The sequence below is a fragment of the Canis lupus genome, chromosome 17 (assembly GCF_011100685.1).
Source record: "Canis lupus familiaris isolate Mischka breed German Shepherd chromosome 17, alternate assembly UU_Cfam_GSD_1.0, whole genome shotgun sequence".
NCBI lineage: Eukaryota > Metazoa > Chordata > Mammalia > Carnivora > Canidae > Canis > Canis lupus.
This window is the reverse complement of record NC_049238.1, coordinates 38743914-38756267: the sequence shown is the minus strand read 5'-3', so window position 1 is coordinate 38756267 and position 12354 is coordinate 38743914. Positions and strand designations below refer to the sequence as shown.

The 12354-nt window shown below is 41.6% G+C and overlaps 1 protein-coding gene across 4 annotated transcripts in view; it reads left to right on the top strand.

Moving 5' to 3' along the window:
• The first annotated feature begins 327 nt into the window (after window positions 1-327).
• Window positions 328-12354, top strand: part of RMND5A (required for meiotic nuclear division 5 homolog A) — a 63852-nt gene continuing 51825 nt past the window's right edge. For 3 of the 4 annotated variants that reach the window (XM_038561526.1, XM_038561525.1, XM_038561524.1), the window contains exon 1: window positions 854-995. In XM_038561526.1, coding sequence (XP_038417454.1) covers window positions 854-995 — 142 coding nt within the window. Of the gene's footprint in view, window positions 996-12354 lie in introns of all 4 variants that reach the window. The other variant, XM_038561523.1, reaches the window with a different exon arrangement.

The following is a 12354-nucleotide window of genomic DNA, read 5'->3' as shown; positions in this document are numbered from 1 at the left end:
AGTACGCACCCCAAGTCACCCCCCTCCAACAGCGAGACCGTTGGTTCGGCCCCTAGGCTACGATTGGCTGAGGGTTTACGCCTCAGCCAGGGATTGGAGGACGTTGGTCCCTTACGTACCGCCCGCGCCCATTGGTTCTTTTTCCCCGTTTCTGGGCGGAGTGGTTAGGGACGGTTTCCACCCTCTTGTTTACGGAGAGCGCAGTTGTAGCGCTCTGCGAGCGCCGGGGCTGTCTCCAAAGTTCCCTTTTGAGCTCCTCGGGCCAATTGGGTTCTTGCTCCACCCTCGCCCTCTCCCTCGCACGCATCCCGCGTGGTACTGCCCACACCTTTAGAGCGGCGGCGTGAGCGGACGGCCGTCGCGTCCTCCGCCCGCGAACGCTAGGCGGCTCCCCCTCGAGGGTGCGCTTGGTACGGCCCGCGCCGCCTCTTTCCCTTGCTGGGGTGGCTGCTCCCCCCACCCCTCGGGTCGGCGGCGCTTGGTGCCGCCCGGGAGAACCAGGTCATCGGTCGGTTCCCGTGAAAACAAAAACAATCGGCGGCGCCGCCGCGGGCAGCCGAACGCGGCGGGCGAGGACCAGGGTCGCGGGGCCGGGTGCGGAGAGCGAGCGGGATCGGCGGCGAGGCTCCGGGGGCGGGGGGAGGGGGCATGGGGCAGGCGGGCACGGGCTGCACCGGGCTCCCCCGGCGCCGCGGCTAGCGCACCCGCTGCCTCGGTCGCCGCCGCCGCCGCCGCCCGCGCCGCCCGCCTGGGGGACGAGGAGCAGGACGCGGCCTCGGCCGGGCCCGGGCCGAACGGCTGCGGACACCCGGGCGCCGGGGAGCCGAGCGCCGCCGCCGCCGCCGCCTCCGGGATGGATCAATGCGTGACGGTGGAGCGCGAGCTGGAGAAGGTGCTGCACAAGTTCTCGGGCTACGGGCAGCTGTGCGAGCGCGGCCTGGAGGAGCTTATCGACTACACGGGCGGCCTCAAGCACGAGATCCTGCAGAGCCACGGTAGGGCGGCCCGGGTGGGCGCGCGGGGCAGGGCCCGGCCCCTCGGGCCCCGGCGGGCCAGGAGGGATGCCCCTGCCTCCCCCGAGACGCGGAGACCCCTCACCCCACCCCGCGCCCCTGCCCCTGTGACTGTTCCTTCTCCCGATTTGCCTCGAACCTGCCCCGACCTCGTTGTCAATAAAGAGTGAGCGCCCTCCACCCGGAAACCCAGCCCGGAACGGGGTCCAGCCGGCTTAGACGTGTGTGGGGGCTGGTCCGTGGCCCTTGCAAACTGCCACCGTCCCGGGGTGGGCGGCCCTCGCCCCCGCCCGGGCCGGGCGCGCTCAGGTCCCCGCGGTCGAAGGTGCGCTAAGTGCGTTGGACCCAAGGCTCTGGTTGATAAGAGGGTCAGTGCCGGAAGCCCCTTCTTCTGCCCCAGATCCTTGGTCCGGGGACTTACTTTCCAAGTCTTTTTTTTTTTTTTTTTTTTTTTTACCCCTTCTTCTTCTTCTTTCCGTTCTTTTTTTAAATTAGAAAGTCGAGTGTTATTCTTAGCTGTGGGTTAACAGAACAGCCGTTGCTGCAACTTCACGATTTGACTCTTGTGTGGAAGCAGCTCTTAGCTCCGCAGCAGCACAGACAGGATTCCTAGGAAACGAGCCGAATCGAACTGTTCAGCTCTCCTAATGTAGCCTGAGGAAGAACAGGCAACTTTCCTGAAGCAAATTGTGGCGCAAGTTGTGAGATACTTGCCTTACCTGGTCAAGTTTTTACTTGTTTTCCTTTTAGAAAACACGATTTTCTGTAGAAGGTGGTCTGCCTAGATTATTTCTTTATTGCTCTAGGACCTGGGGGCAGATACTTTGCGGAAGTTAACTTGTGGAAGCTGGTTGGGGAGGGTTTTTGGTTTGGGTTTTTGTTTTTTTTTTTTTTAAGTAACATTAAAGGTCTGGTATCCTTAGAGTAACATATTCATAGTGGTGTTCCTCCTGCTCAAGAAATGAAGGACTTTATTTAATGGGTTCATTCAAGAGTTTGGAGGAGCCTTCTCAACTCCTAGCTGAACAGCAATTTATGGAAAGTTTGGTAGCTGGGATGAAATGCTGTTACATAGGGTGAGGTGAAGACAGTGGTGCAGCTGAGCCTCTCCCCTCCTTTCCTCTCCTACGTCTTTCTTTCTAGACTCCTTTCAGTGGAGGGGAAGTGCTAGCCCATAATAAAGGAGTCTGAAAACCTCTTATTCTGAACATGGCAGTCACTTTTGAAGTCCAGATAAGAAGTGAGCCTGCAACCGTAGTGGGAATGGGAGTTAAAATATTAATATGGAAAAATAAGCAGACCAGTTGGCTGCCTGTGAAGGGAAGCCGAGGTGGAGTTGGCTGCCTGTGAAGGGGAAGCCGAGGTGGAGTTGGATGGGGGGTCCTGGGAAGGCTTTGGTGAATTTGATTTGGGGCATGTGAGATAAAGCTGAAGGGCTAGTGAAGACAGAATCAAGAACTTAATGTTCACTGGTGGCTAAAGATGCATGGTTAGAATTGGGGAAAGTATGATCGAAGATGGTTTCCTAGTATTTCTACAGAGAAGAGTGAAGGAGGTCACGTAGGCAGCAGGGAAGAAAGACTGTAGGGTCTAACCACACCTTGAACGCCTCTTGGAGAGAGAGCTGGAGGAGCCAGCAGAAGCAGAAAAGGCAGGAGCTTAGAAAAAGAGAGGTTGTGCAGCTTGTATTTGGCTATTGGAAGTCAGTGACCCTCTGTGCTTGCAGCTTCAAAGAGTTAAAATAAACTAGATTAGTGGGTGTAAAGAAAAATGTGTGAACTGAAGTGTAAGGAGGCCCAAGGCTGTTTAAGTACAGGAATGGGAGGGGTGTGTGCGTGCCTGTGTCCCTCTGTCTCTGTCCACCTTCCTGCCCATCTGTTACAGGAAATCTTTGTCTTGTTAAAGACTGGAAGGTAGAGAATGAGTGAAGGTTCTAAACTTGGAGAGGTGGAAGGAGCGTTTCCTTTTTAGGGACCAGGTCAGAGATTGAGGGGTTGGATAGGCAAAATTTGAGAGAGAAGATGGAAAGTAAAATATCTTCCTACAAAAAAGGAGGGGGGTGGTATTAATTAAAGGGGAATGTGATTGCAAGCCTCATTTTAGGGAATTTGGGGCCTATCTTAGATGGATAAAATAATTGGCAGAAAATGCTGAAGCAGGAGTTTGCTTTAGACAGATTGTTTTTGCTTGGTATTGGAGTTTCGCAAGGAATATATGGTGTGAGGGTATTAGCCACAGAGTATGCCATACTATTCAAATGGTCTGACTTGGTGAATTACATATGTTCCTTTCTCAGCCACCTATTTTTTACTGTCTTGTCTACCAAATTGCAGTTTGATATTACTATTTCTTTGATTTTCTTTAATTTTTTAATAATAGGATTACATGACTAAAGGCAGTTATGAAACACGAAAGAAAAATAAATACCAGGTCTGGTTTCCAAAGTGGACTCTTTTTTTTTTCTTACAGTATTCTTATGTGTGAAGGCAGACATCGTGCTTTGGTATCTAGATTATAGGAATTTTCAAAGCAGGTAATTTCTGATATTCTTTGCTAGTGATGTGGTGTTTATTACATTTGTATCTTAGATATACCCTTCCTAAAGTCATGTCTACTGAAATCTGAATTTGGAACTCCATTTTCAAGTTTGAATATATTTGTCTGGGCAATTGATCTTGTGAGCTCCTATGATCTGAGAGAGGGGCTCCAATTGGGACCATCTGTCTGGGCTTTGGATCTCATTCTCTGGAGTTGTGATAATATTCTTGTAAGAATATGATGTGAATAAAGTAGAATCTTGGGAACCATATAGATCATGGTATCATACTGATGGTGAGTAACTGCCTGATTCAGAAATACCTTTTTAGCTATGGTCAAGGGATTAGTTAAGTTTTTAAGGATGATTTATATTTTCTGATGTTTATACGCTTTTTTTTTTTTTTTAAAGATTTTATTTATTCATGAGAGACACAGAGAGGGAGAGAGGCAGAGACACAAGGCAGAGGGAAAAGCAGACTCCATGCAGGGAGCCCGATGTGGAACTCGATCCCGGGACTCCAAGATCACGCCCTGGGCTGAAGGCAGGGGCCAAACCATTGAGCCACCCAGGGATCCCCTATTTTTCTTATGTTTAAATATCTTTTTTCCAAAGTATGAACAACTGTACTAAATGAGGACAGTTAGAATAGTTTGTGGTGGAAACTGATTTTACTAAATGGGTTATTTAGTAAGTCTGTTGACGACCCTTGTCCACTCTCACCACTTTTATTCCAGATTGTGAATAAAATCTGGCCAAAGGGGGCTCACCTGGCAACTGGCCTACACATAGTCCTGCAGTGAGCCCTAACATTTCTTTCATCTGCTCTAAATTGCCTCTACATAGCCTGAAATTCTTTCATATAAATTTTCTGTAATTAATTATTTTAAAATGCATTTGTCTTCATTCAAATACCTTTTGGGAGAAGAAGGGTGATGTGGATGGTCACTCACACCTGGTGGATTAGTTTGTACTCTGCCATTTAATCTACCCCTAACCAAGTCCAGTCTGGGAAAAGGAAAATCTTTTTTTTTTTTTTTTTAATTTATTTATTTTTAATGGGAATGTGAGGCCTAAGTCAGAGGAGTCCTTTGAGAGTATAAGGCTCTGACAGTTAAGTGCAGGCTTTGGCTAGGTCATAGCCATGGAGTTTTAGTATTTGAGGGGCAGCATAGCAGTAATAGAAGAGAGAAGAGGCAGTAAAGAATGACAGCGAATACTAAAAAGAAGTTCTGAATTCTGATCATTCTTCTTCCTGAAGACTGATTGACTTAAAGGCTTTCTTCAGGCCCAAGAGCTGCCTGGGGAACTTCAGAGTGGTAGATTGGATGATGGGGGAGTGATCCAGAACCTGCTGAGTTAGGTGTCTGAAGTAAAAGGGATTAAAGAGGACTGTTCACAGCAAATGAAAGGTCTGTGCTGAGGTGTTTGGGATGGGAAAGGAATACCATTTTTAAGCTTAATTTGCTAGAAGTTCAAGGATTGTACCAAGCTCGGATTCTTAACCTTACTTTGATTAAACTTTAGATTCTCTTAATTTTCTCAACTTTTTGGAAAGAGGAGAGAGCACTGTTATTTAGTTGTACCAGCTTTTCAGTGAGTTTCCCTGTGCATATGAAGTTTGGTCTAATTTAAGATGCATTGTGATTGATACTATTTGGTGATCATTCCCAGTGTGCCCTTGATCTAATTTGGGTAATGCACTGGTGCTTCTCAAACTTCACTCTCACATGTGTGCTCTTGTTTTTCAGATGGGTTCATGGTTTCACTTAAGTAGATTTATCTTCACCGTAGGCACTGATATTTGTGAAATCATAGATTTGGTGTATTAGATAAACTATTAAAAGTAAATTCATGACTATTAAAATACTTCACATACCGCTAAAATCACCATTCACGTCAGTAGTGTGGGAATCATTCTTTGGACAAACCTTGATTAACAGATAATATGGATAAATTTTTGTGACTTGATTTGTAATTATTTGTATGGTTTTTAGCATTTATTTTTTTTCTCTTGGCAAATATATTTTGTTTCCCATCGGCACTTGTATGGTAGAAGGGAGAACAGAAAAGAAGTATATGTCATGTATTGCTGATACTCTATTTTCACATTTGGTAAATGGAGATTAGACTGAAACAATAGGGTAGCATTCATAACATGTTTGAAGTGTACTAGGAAAAGTACAAAAGTACAATCTTTGTAGGAGTCAAGGGTGTGTCGTATTTTTAAAAGTTATTTCTAGGCTAGGTGGCTACCTGGGTGGCTCAGTTAGTTAAATGTCTGTTGATTTCAGCTCAGGTCTTGATCTCAGGGTGGTGAGTTCAAGCCCCATGCTGGGCGTGGAGCTGTTTTTTTTTTTTTTTTTTAAACAAGCTATTTCTGGGCTGTTATAGGGAGTTGTATCTGAAAATGATTCTCATTTTTTTTTTTTTTTAGTTTTCTAAATTTAGATTTTATTTATTTTGAGATAATATGTTCAAATGGTATAAATTCAAATGACAAAAAAAGGATACCCAGGAAGAAATCTCCCTCCTACTCTCTTTTTATTTCTGGACTACCTAGTTGCCTACCTCACAGATAAATTCTAGCTTCCAGGAAAATTTTTAAGAAAATTCAGGGGAATAATAATTTGTCACTCTTCATTTTTACTTTGAGGCATTGGACATGCAATTCTACTTACTGTGATTTAGGCTTAGTGTTATTGCAATTTGCAAGTTGGTAAAGACAACTTGATTTGTAGGAGTGGTAAACACATATATTAGCTTCTAGAACTTGCGTGTTTGTGTGGTCTGACTCTTAGTAATACTCATTCAAACCATAATCCTCCATCTTTCTTTCTTAGGTGAATCAAAGAGAATTTAGTTACCAGTTGCAGAACTGCTTCCAGTTTTTAAAATTTGAAGGTAACAAATGAGAAAGTAAATAGACAATTATAAGCATGAAAGAAAAAGCAAATTGTGGTGGCCATGTTTTAAAATAATTTCTGTGGTATGACTTGTTATCAGTAGACAGAAAATTGATTCAGGGTCACATGGTAGGTGTAACTCTTCATTCTAGAATTGGAGTTGTATATATTTTATATATATATAAATAGGGATACTTTTATATATATTTACATATACATAAATATATTATAAAAGTATGCCTATTTATATATATATATATATATATAAATTTCTGTGCTTTTCAGAGCCTACCAGGGATGAATATATTCTATTGAATAAATATTAAAGGATCAGGATTTGGTAGACAAGTGGTTTGTTTATTCAGCCTTATTGTTTGGGGTACTTGGAGTAGGCTACAATATCTGATCTCTCAGCTTTTTACTGAATATTTAACAAGACATTATTAAGAGAAGAAGGTCTTTAAATTTGAATTGAATAAAATTTGATAACTATATTTAACGTCTATTTTGGGAAGTAGCAGATAAGTAGGTCAGAAAAGTTGGAGTGAATAACAGTAGTCATTGTTCAGATACCCTAAGAAAAGAATAGACTAGTTAGCAAGCTACCTGGGCTGTATTAGATGGTGAGAATAATAGTAGGTTAGTGTTGGTATTTCCAGTTAGGTTTAGAAGCTGATTTAACTTTGTCAGCCATTCCTTTCCAGCCTCTTAGGAGATAATTCTTTGTTATTTGGCACCTTATTCATTCAGACTAGTTTGTTACTCGGGAGTCTTTTGATTGCAGGTGACAGAATAGTTTTAATTAAAATGGACTTTAAAAAAAAAAAAATTAAAATGGACTTTGTTCACTTGTGACTAAATAGGCTGAGGTAATGCCAGGTAGCTCCAGAAGCAGAAAGAATGTCATAAGGACTAATCTTTTTCTCTTCCTCACTCAACTGTGCTTTCCATGGTCGGCTTCATTCTCAGAGGAGCTTTCTCCACATGGAGGTAAAAGTGGCCAGTGGAGTTCATATCCTATATCACAGTGATCCCAATGACAGGAATATGCTGTTTTTTTTCCTGCATTTTCAAACATAAAATTACCAGAGAGTATCTATATTGTCTTGGTTTGTAAGCTTCTCCCTCAATCAGTAACTGGGGTCAGGGCATGGAATCCATTGGCTACCTTGGGCTCTGCTTACCCTGTGTCAGGAGATGTACGGCAATGGAGAGAGCTCTAGAAAGGAAAACTTGCACCCAGACAAAAGTGATAGATGTCTGTTATAGTTGAGTAGCTACAAGTTATACCAATAACAATGTCATGAGGTGTTTTCTATTTGTATTTTTCAACTTTTGCCTTGCCTCTTCACTATAACCTTCATACAATTCAAATACTGAGTTGCTAGTGCAACTTAATTTGTAGATTTAAAAAAATACAATTTGGTTCATGTTACCTTTAGGAATTTACTTGAAATTGCTTGTATGCTTTATGTAGTAAAATAATTTTCCTAAGGTTATTTTATCTTTTATGTAGTTTCTAACACTGGATAATAACATTGGTGAGAGAGAAACTTGGCAACGCTTCTGTGATATGATCATATGAGGGTATATAGAGAAATTTCCATCCTTTCCATGTCTTAGTCTCTTAGTTGTTAGGAGAGTGAAAATGGTGTTTTGGTAAACTGTTCACTTGGGACATTAAAACTCTCTTGTTTTTATTTGGGGTCCTGCTTCTTCATCTGTAAAATATTTGAAAATGACCCTAAAATGCACTATAGAGGAGAATTCTAGAGCACTCTAGTCGCTTTGTATTGGAGCCCCATGGTGCTCTGTGTAATCCCTAGAAGTTGATAGATACCAGGGACATCATGCTCTCTAAACTGGAGATTTTTTTTTTTAATCTTCAAGAGTTTGTAGAAAAATGGCAGAAACATCTGGCCTTCCTCTTAGATTAGGTGCTAGTCTAATCTCTCAAGGAACAGAGACTAGAATCTCCAGCAGGACTTGAGACTTTTAGAAATATACTTTGATCTTATTTGGGTTTGGTGATTATATGGCTCAGCTCAGAATGGTTTTTAGGGAACAGCGTTCTGGGAGTCCATATGGCTATAGTGCAGTGTCTTCTAACACTAAAGATTGAGCCTGTATACTAATTTCTCATTTTGAGGTATTTGTGTCCAGCTGTGTATCATCTTTGATGAGCTTGCTCTATCTGTGGGGTCCATATAGATTTAATATTTCATTATTGATTATTTGAAGGTATTCAGAAGGAGATAAGGAGTGACTTGGAAGAACCACCCTATGTGGCCTCATCCTTCTGGAACTTGGAGGCTGGTTAGGGAGATAAGATGAGTCTGCCACTTAGAGAGTAGGCCACAACATTTTGTCCTTATGAGCTCAGGAGATCTGGGTTTGCCACTGCCACTTTACTGGTTTTATAATCTTGCTTAACCTGTATCCTCTTCAGTAAACTGGTAATTTATGTCACAGAGTTATGGGAATTGAATAGATAATGGATATAAACTGGCTTTAAAATCTGAAAAGATATATTTGTTGTGTTTAATGTCTGTGCCTTTTTTGTTTTTGTTTTTTAAGGTCTATGCCTTTAAGCAGTGTTAAGCAGTGTTTTAATTGGGATACTTTGACATATCTTTATACTGGTGTATGTTAGCTACCGTTCTGTGCCCAGTGGTCTGCCTGACACCATAAGGAATATTCAAAAAGCATAAGAAAGTCTTCAAGAAACTTCAGTTGGATAATGAGATCAGACTTTTACATTTGAGATGGGGGAAAAAACCATGACCATGACACAGTATAAATAGCAGTGCTTCTTTTGGTACAAATACTAGCAGATCAGAGAAATGGGAAGAGAAGAATCTGTTAGAAAGAACTGCTGGTGTGTGTGTGTGTGTGTAAGAGAGAGAAAGAGAGATTTCAATTGAACTTTAGAGCACCTGGTCAATAGTTATTAATTGCCAATTATATGTGGAACTAGGCTAAATCTTGTGGGAGTTACAAAGGGCAAGCAATTGTTCTCATGCTCTAAGAACTTTCTGTCTAGTTAGGGAGATGACACTGGTATGTTTTTAACAAACAGTGCCTGGTAATGCAAGGCCATGTTTATAGGCCAATGCTGACTGAATGGTACAGGCAAGAAGGAGTGGGATTGGAGATAGAGAGTCCTCTAATCTGTCAAGTTTCAATAACCGAGATTGAATGTGGATAGTAGGAAGCCAGAGTGGTAGTTGGAAAGAACAAAGGTGCAGAGGAGTGAGAGTACAAGAGGCATTCTGGGAACAGCAAAGGACCAGAGCGGGGAGAAATAGGATAAAAGAATTAAAATTAAATTAGAATCAGGGTTTATACAGTCACAGATACCAGGGAAAATAGGAGACTGGGAAGACCTTGAATGACTTGGGTGCGGGGTACATTTTGAACAGGGACATGATCTGAGACCATTTAGCAGCATTTAGGTGGATTGGAGTTGTAAGTACTGTTTGGCTAGAGCCAAGATGACTAAGTGTCAACTTAAGACCTGATGAAAGAGGGATCTGTCTTTGGGTAGTAGTGGTAGAGATGTACAGAGACCCATGCATGGGATCTCCTCAGGGAGGGAATTAAACAGGACTTGGTGTTGTGGTTGTAGTCTGGCAGGATGGGAGAGAAGGGTTGGAAAAATCAAAGATTATTCTAAGATTTGAGCACGAGTGGACAGGTAGACCATATGGAACCAGGAAGAAAAGTTTATGAGAGGGGAAGGTAAAATTTGAATTTGATTTTTAAGTGTGATTTTTATACTTAAAGACTACAAGAAACCTTATCTGGTTCAGCCCTTCATTTCAGAAATACATAAGGATATGGCTAGAGATTAATTCTCTGTATTTTGAATTTGAAGGGAATGAATAGGCTCTCCAAAGTGGGACTGTCTAGCAGACATGTAAAAACTGGTGCTGTGTGTCCTCTTTTTCTTGTCATCTCTCTCAGTTCTTGCCTCCTCGTGTATTTTTGAAGCCTTCCGTTTCTTCCCTATGCCAGTCATTTTGAGCTCTCTGCTCTAGAATCGCTATTAGTCTGTACCATGTAATTTAGCCTTTTTTTTTTTAAGGATTTATTTATTTATTCATGAGAGACACAGAGAGAGAGAGAGAGGCAGAGACACAGGCAGAGGGAGAAGAGGGCTCCTTGAAGGGAGCCTGATGTGGGACTTGATCCTAGAACTCTGGGATCATGCCCTGAGCCAAAGGCAGATGCCCAACCACTGAGCCACCCAGGCATCCCTAATTTAGCTTTTAAATATAAATTTACTCTCTCTCTCTCTCTCTTATGGTTGGTTTTGCAGCACACTAGACTATGATTTGGTATACTGCATCAGGACACACCTGAGTCTGCATTCTGTTCTGAGAGGTCTGGGGTTGACCCCCAAAATACTGTACTTTGTAGATTTGCCACCTCTTAATATGCTGAGAAAAGTTTGTTTTGTTTTCAGTGTATACCACCTCTAGGAAAAAAGGAGTATGTTCTATTTGTGCCTTTTTTCCCCCTCCTCTGAGTAAGTACTGTTAGGATTATGTTTACTAAACAGATTTCTTTGTAGTCTCATAAAAACTTGTGTGCCATTTTATTTTCCACTTAATTCTAAATTTAAGACTTCTGTCCATTTTATGAAGCAGAGTTAACTTTTAATAATGCAGATGAACTCAAATGCAATATATGTAGTATTTATAAACTTGAATATTTTATTTATTTATTTTTTTTTAAACATTTATTTATTCATAGAGACAGAGAGAGAAGCAGAGACACAAGCAGAGGGAGAAGCAGGCTCCATGCAGGGAGCCTGATGTGGGACTCGATCCCAGGTCTCCGGGATCACGCCCTGGGCTGGAGGCGGCGCTAAACCCACGGAGCCACCAGGGCTGCCCGTAAACTTGAATATTTTAAAATTTTTTCTGCCTCCATGATATTCATAAGATTGCTAATTCAGGTCTTAGTGATTTCTAGGGAGTGCTACTATTTGCTTCTACCAAAATATTCTAGTCCTAGGTGGTGATGTTTTCAGCCATTTTGGACATCTGAATAATTAATAATCATCAGAGTTGATGATTTTCTGTGTTGTGCTTCACCATTTTTTTATAGTGTGCTTTTAATTATAGGGGGGTCTCATCTCTCATGTGTTTGACTCTTAGGCAGCATGTACTTCATCATGTAATTGACACCTTTACACTGACTTTTATAGACCAAATTAGAACTTTTGATTATCGTCCATGAGAAGACATATCAAGCTATACCATTATAGTGCTGCCTACCAACCAGCTGTTTAGTTTTAGCAATATTATCTTTCTTTAACAGTGTGTACAATTATTTGAGAGTTTTTTTCCTTTCTGATATCCTAAAAATAAGTGGCAAACAAAATCGAAAATGCAAACACTGAGTAGGGATGAGAACATTAGTTTTCAATCTTAATATCTTTGTCTTGATTGTGTTAGATGAGCCAAAATGATGAGTAAATCTTGTCATATAATCGGACATATGGTTGTCTTACTTAAGCCATGTGATTAGTAATGAAGGAAAATAATTGAACAAGTAAATGTACAAAATGATAGAACTATATTGAAAAGTTACTTATAAAACCAAGCAATAATTAGGAATTTTGTAATTTTTCCCTTTGCGGGAACTAGGCACTCCTTTTACTGTGTAAGTTTGTTCTACCTTCCTACATTCTGACTTGGGTACAGTTTTATAGGAACATATTATGTACCAAAGTTGAAATGTATTTCGTTTTTTTTGACAAATCTTGGCATAGCTTTCTTTTACAAACACAGAAACTGTTACCCAAAACACAAGCCTATTAATTTTTTCCCCATGTCTACCTACCTATTTTAGGTTCTTTTTTTTTTTTTAATTTTATTTATTCATGAGA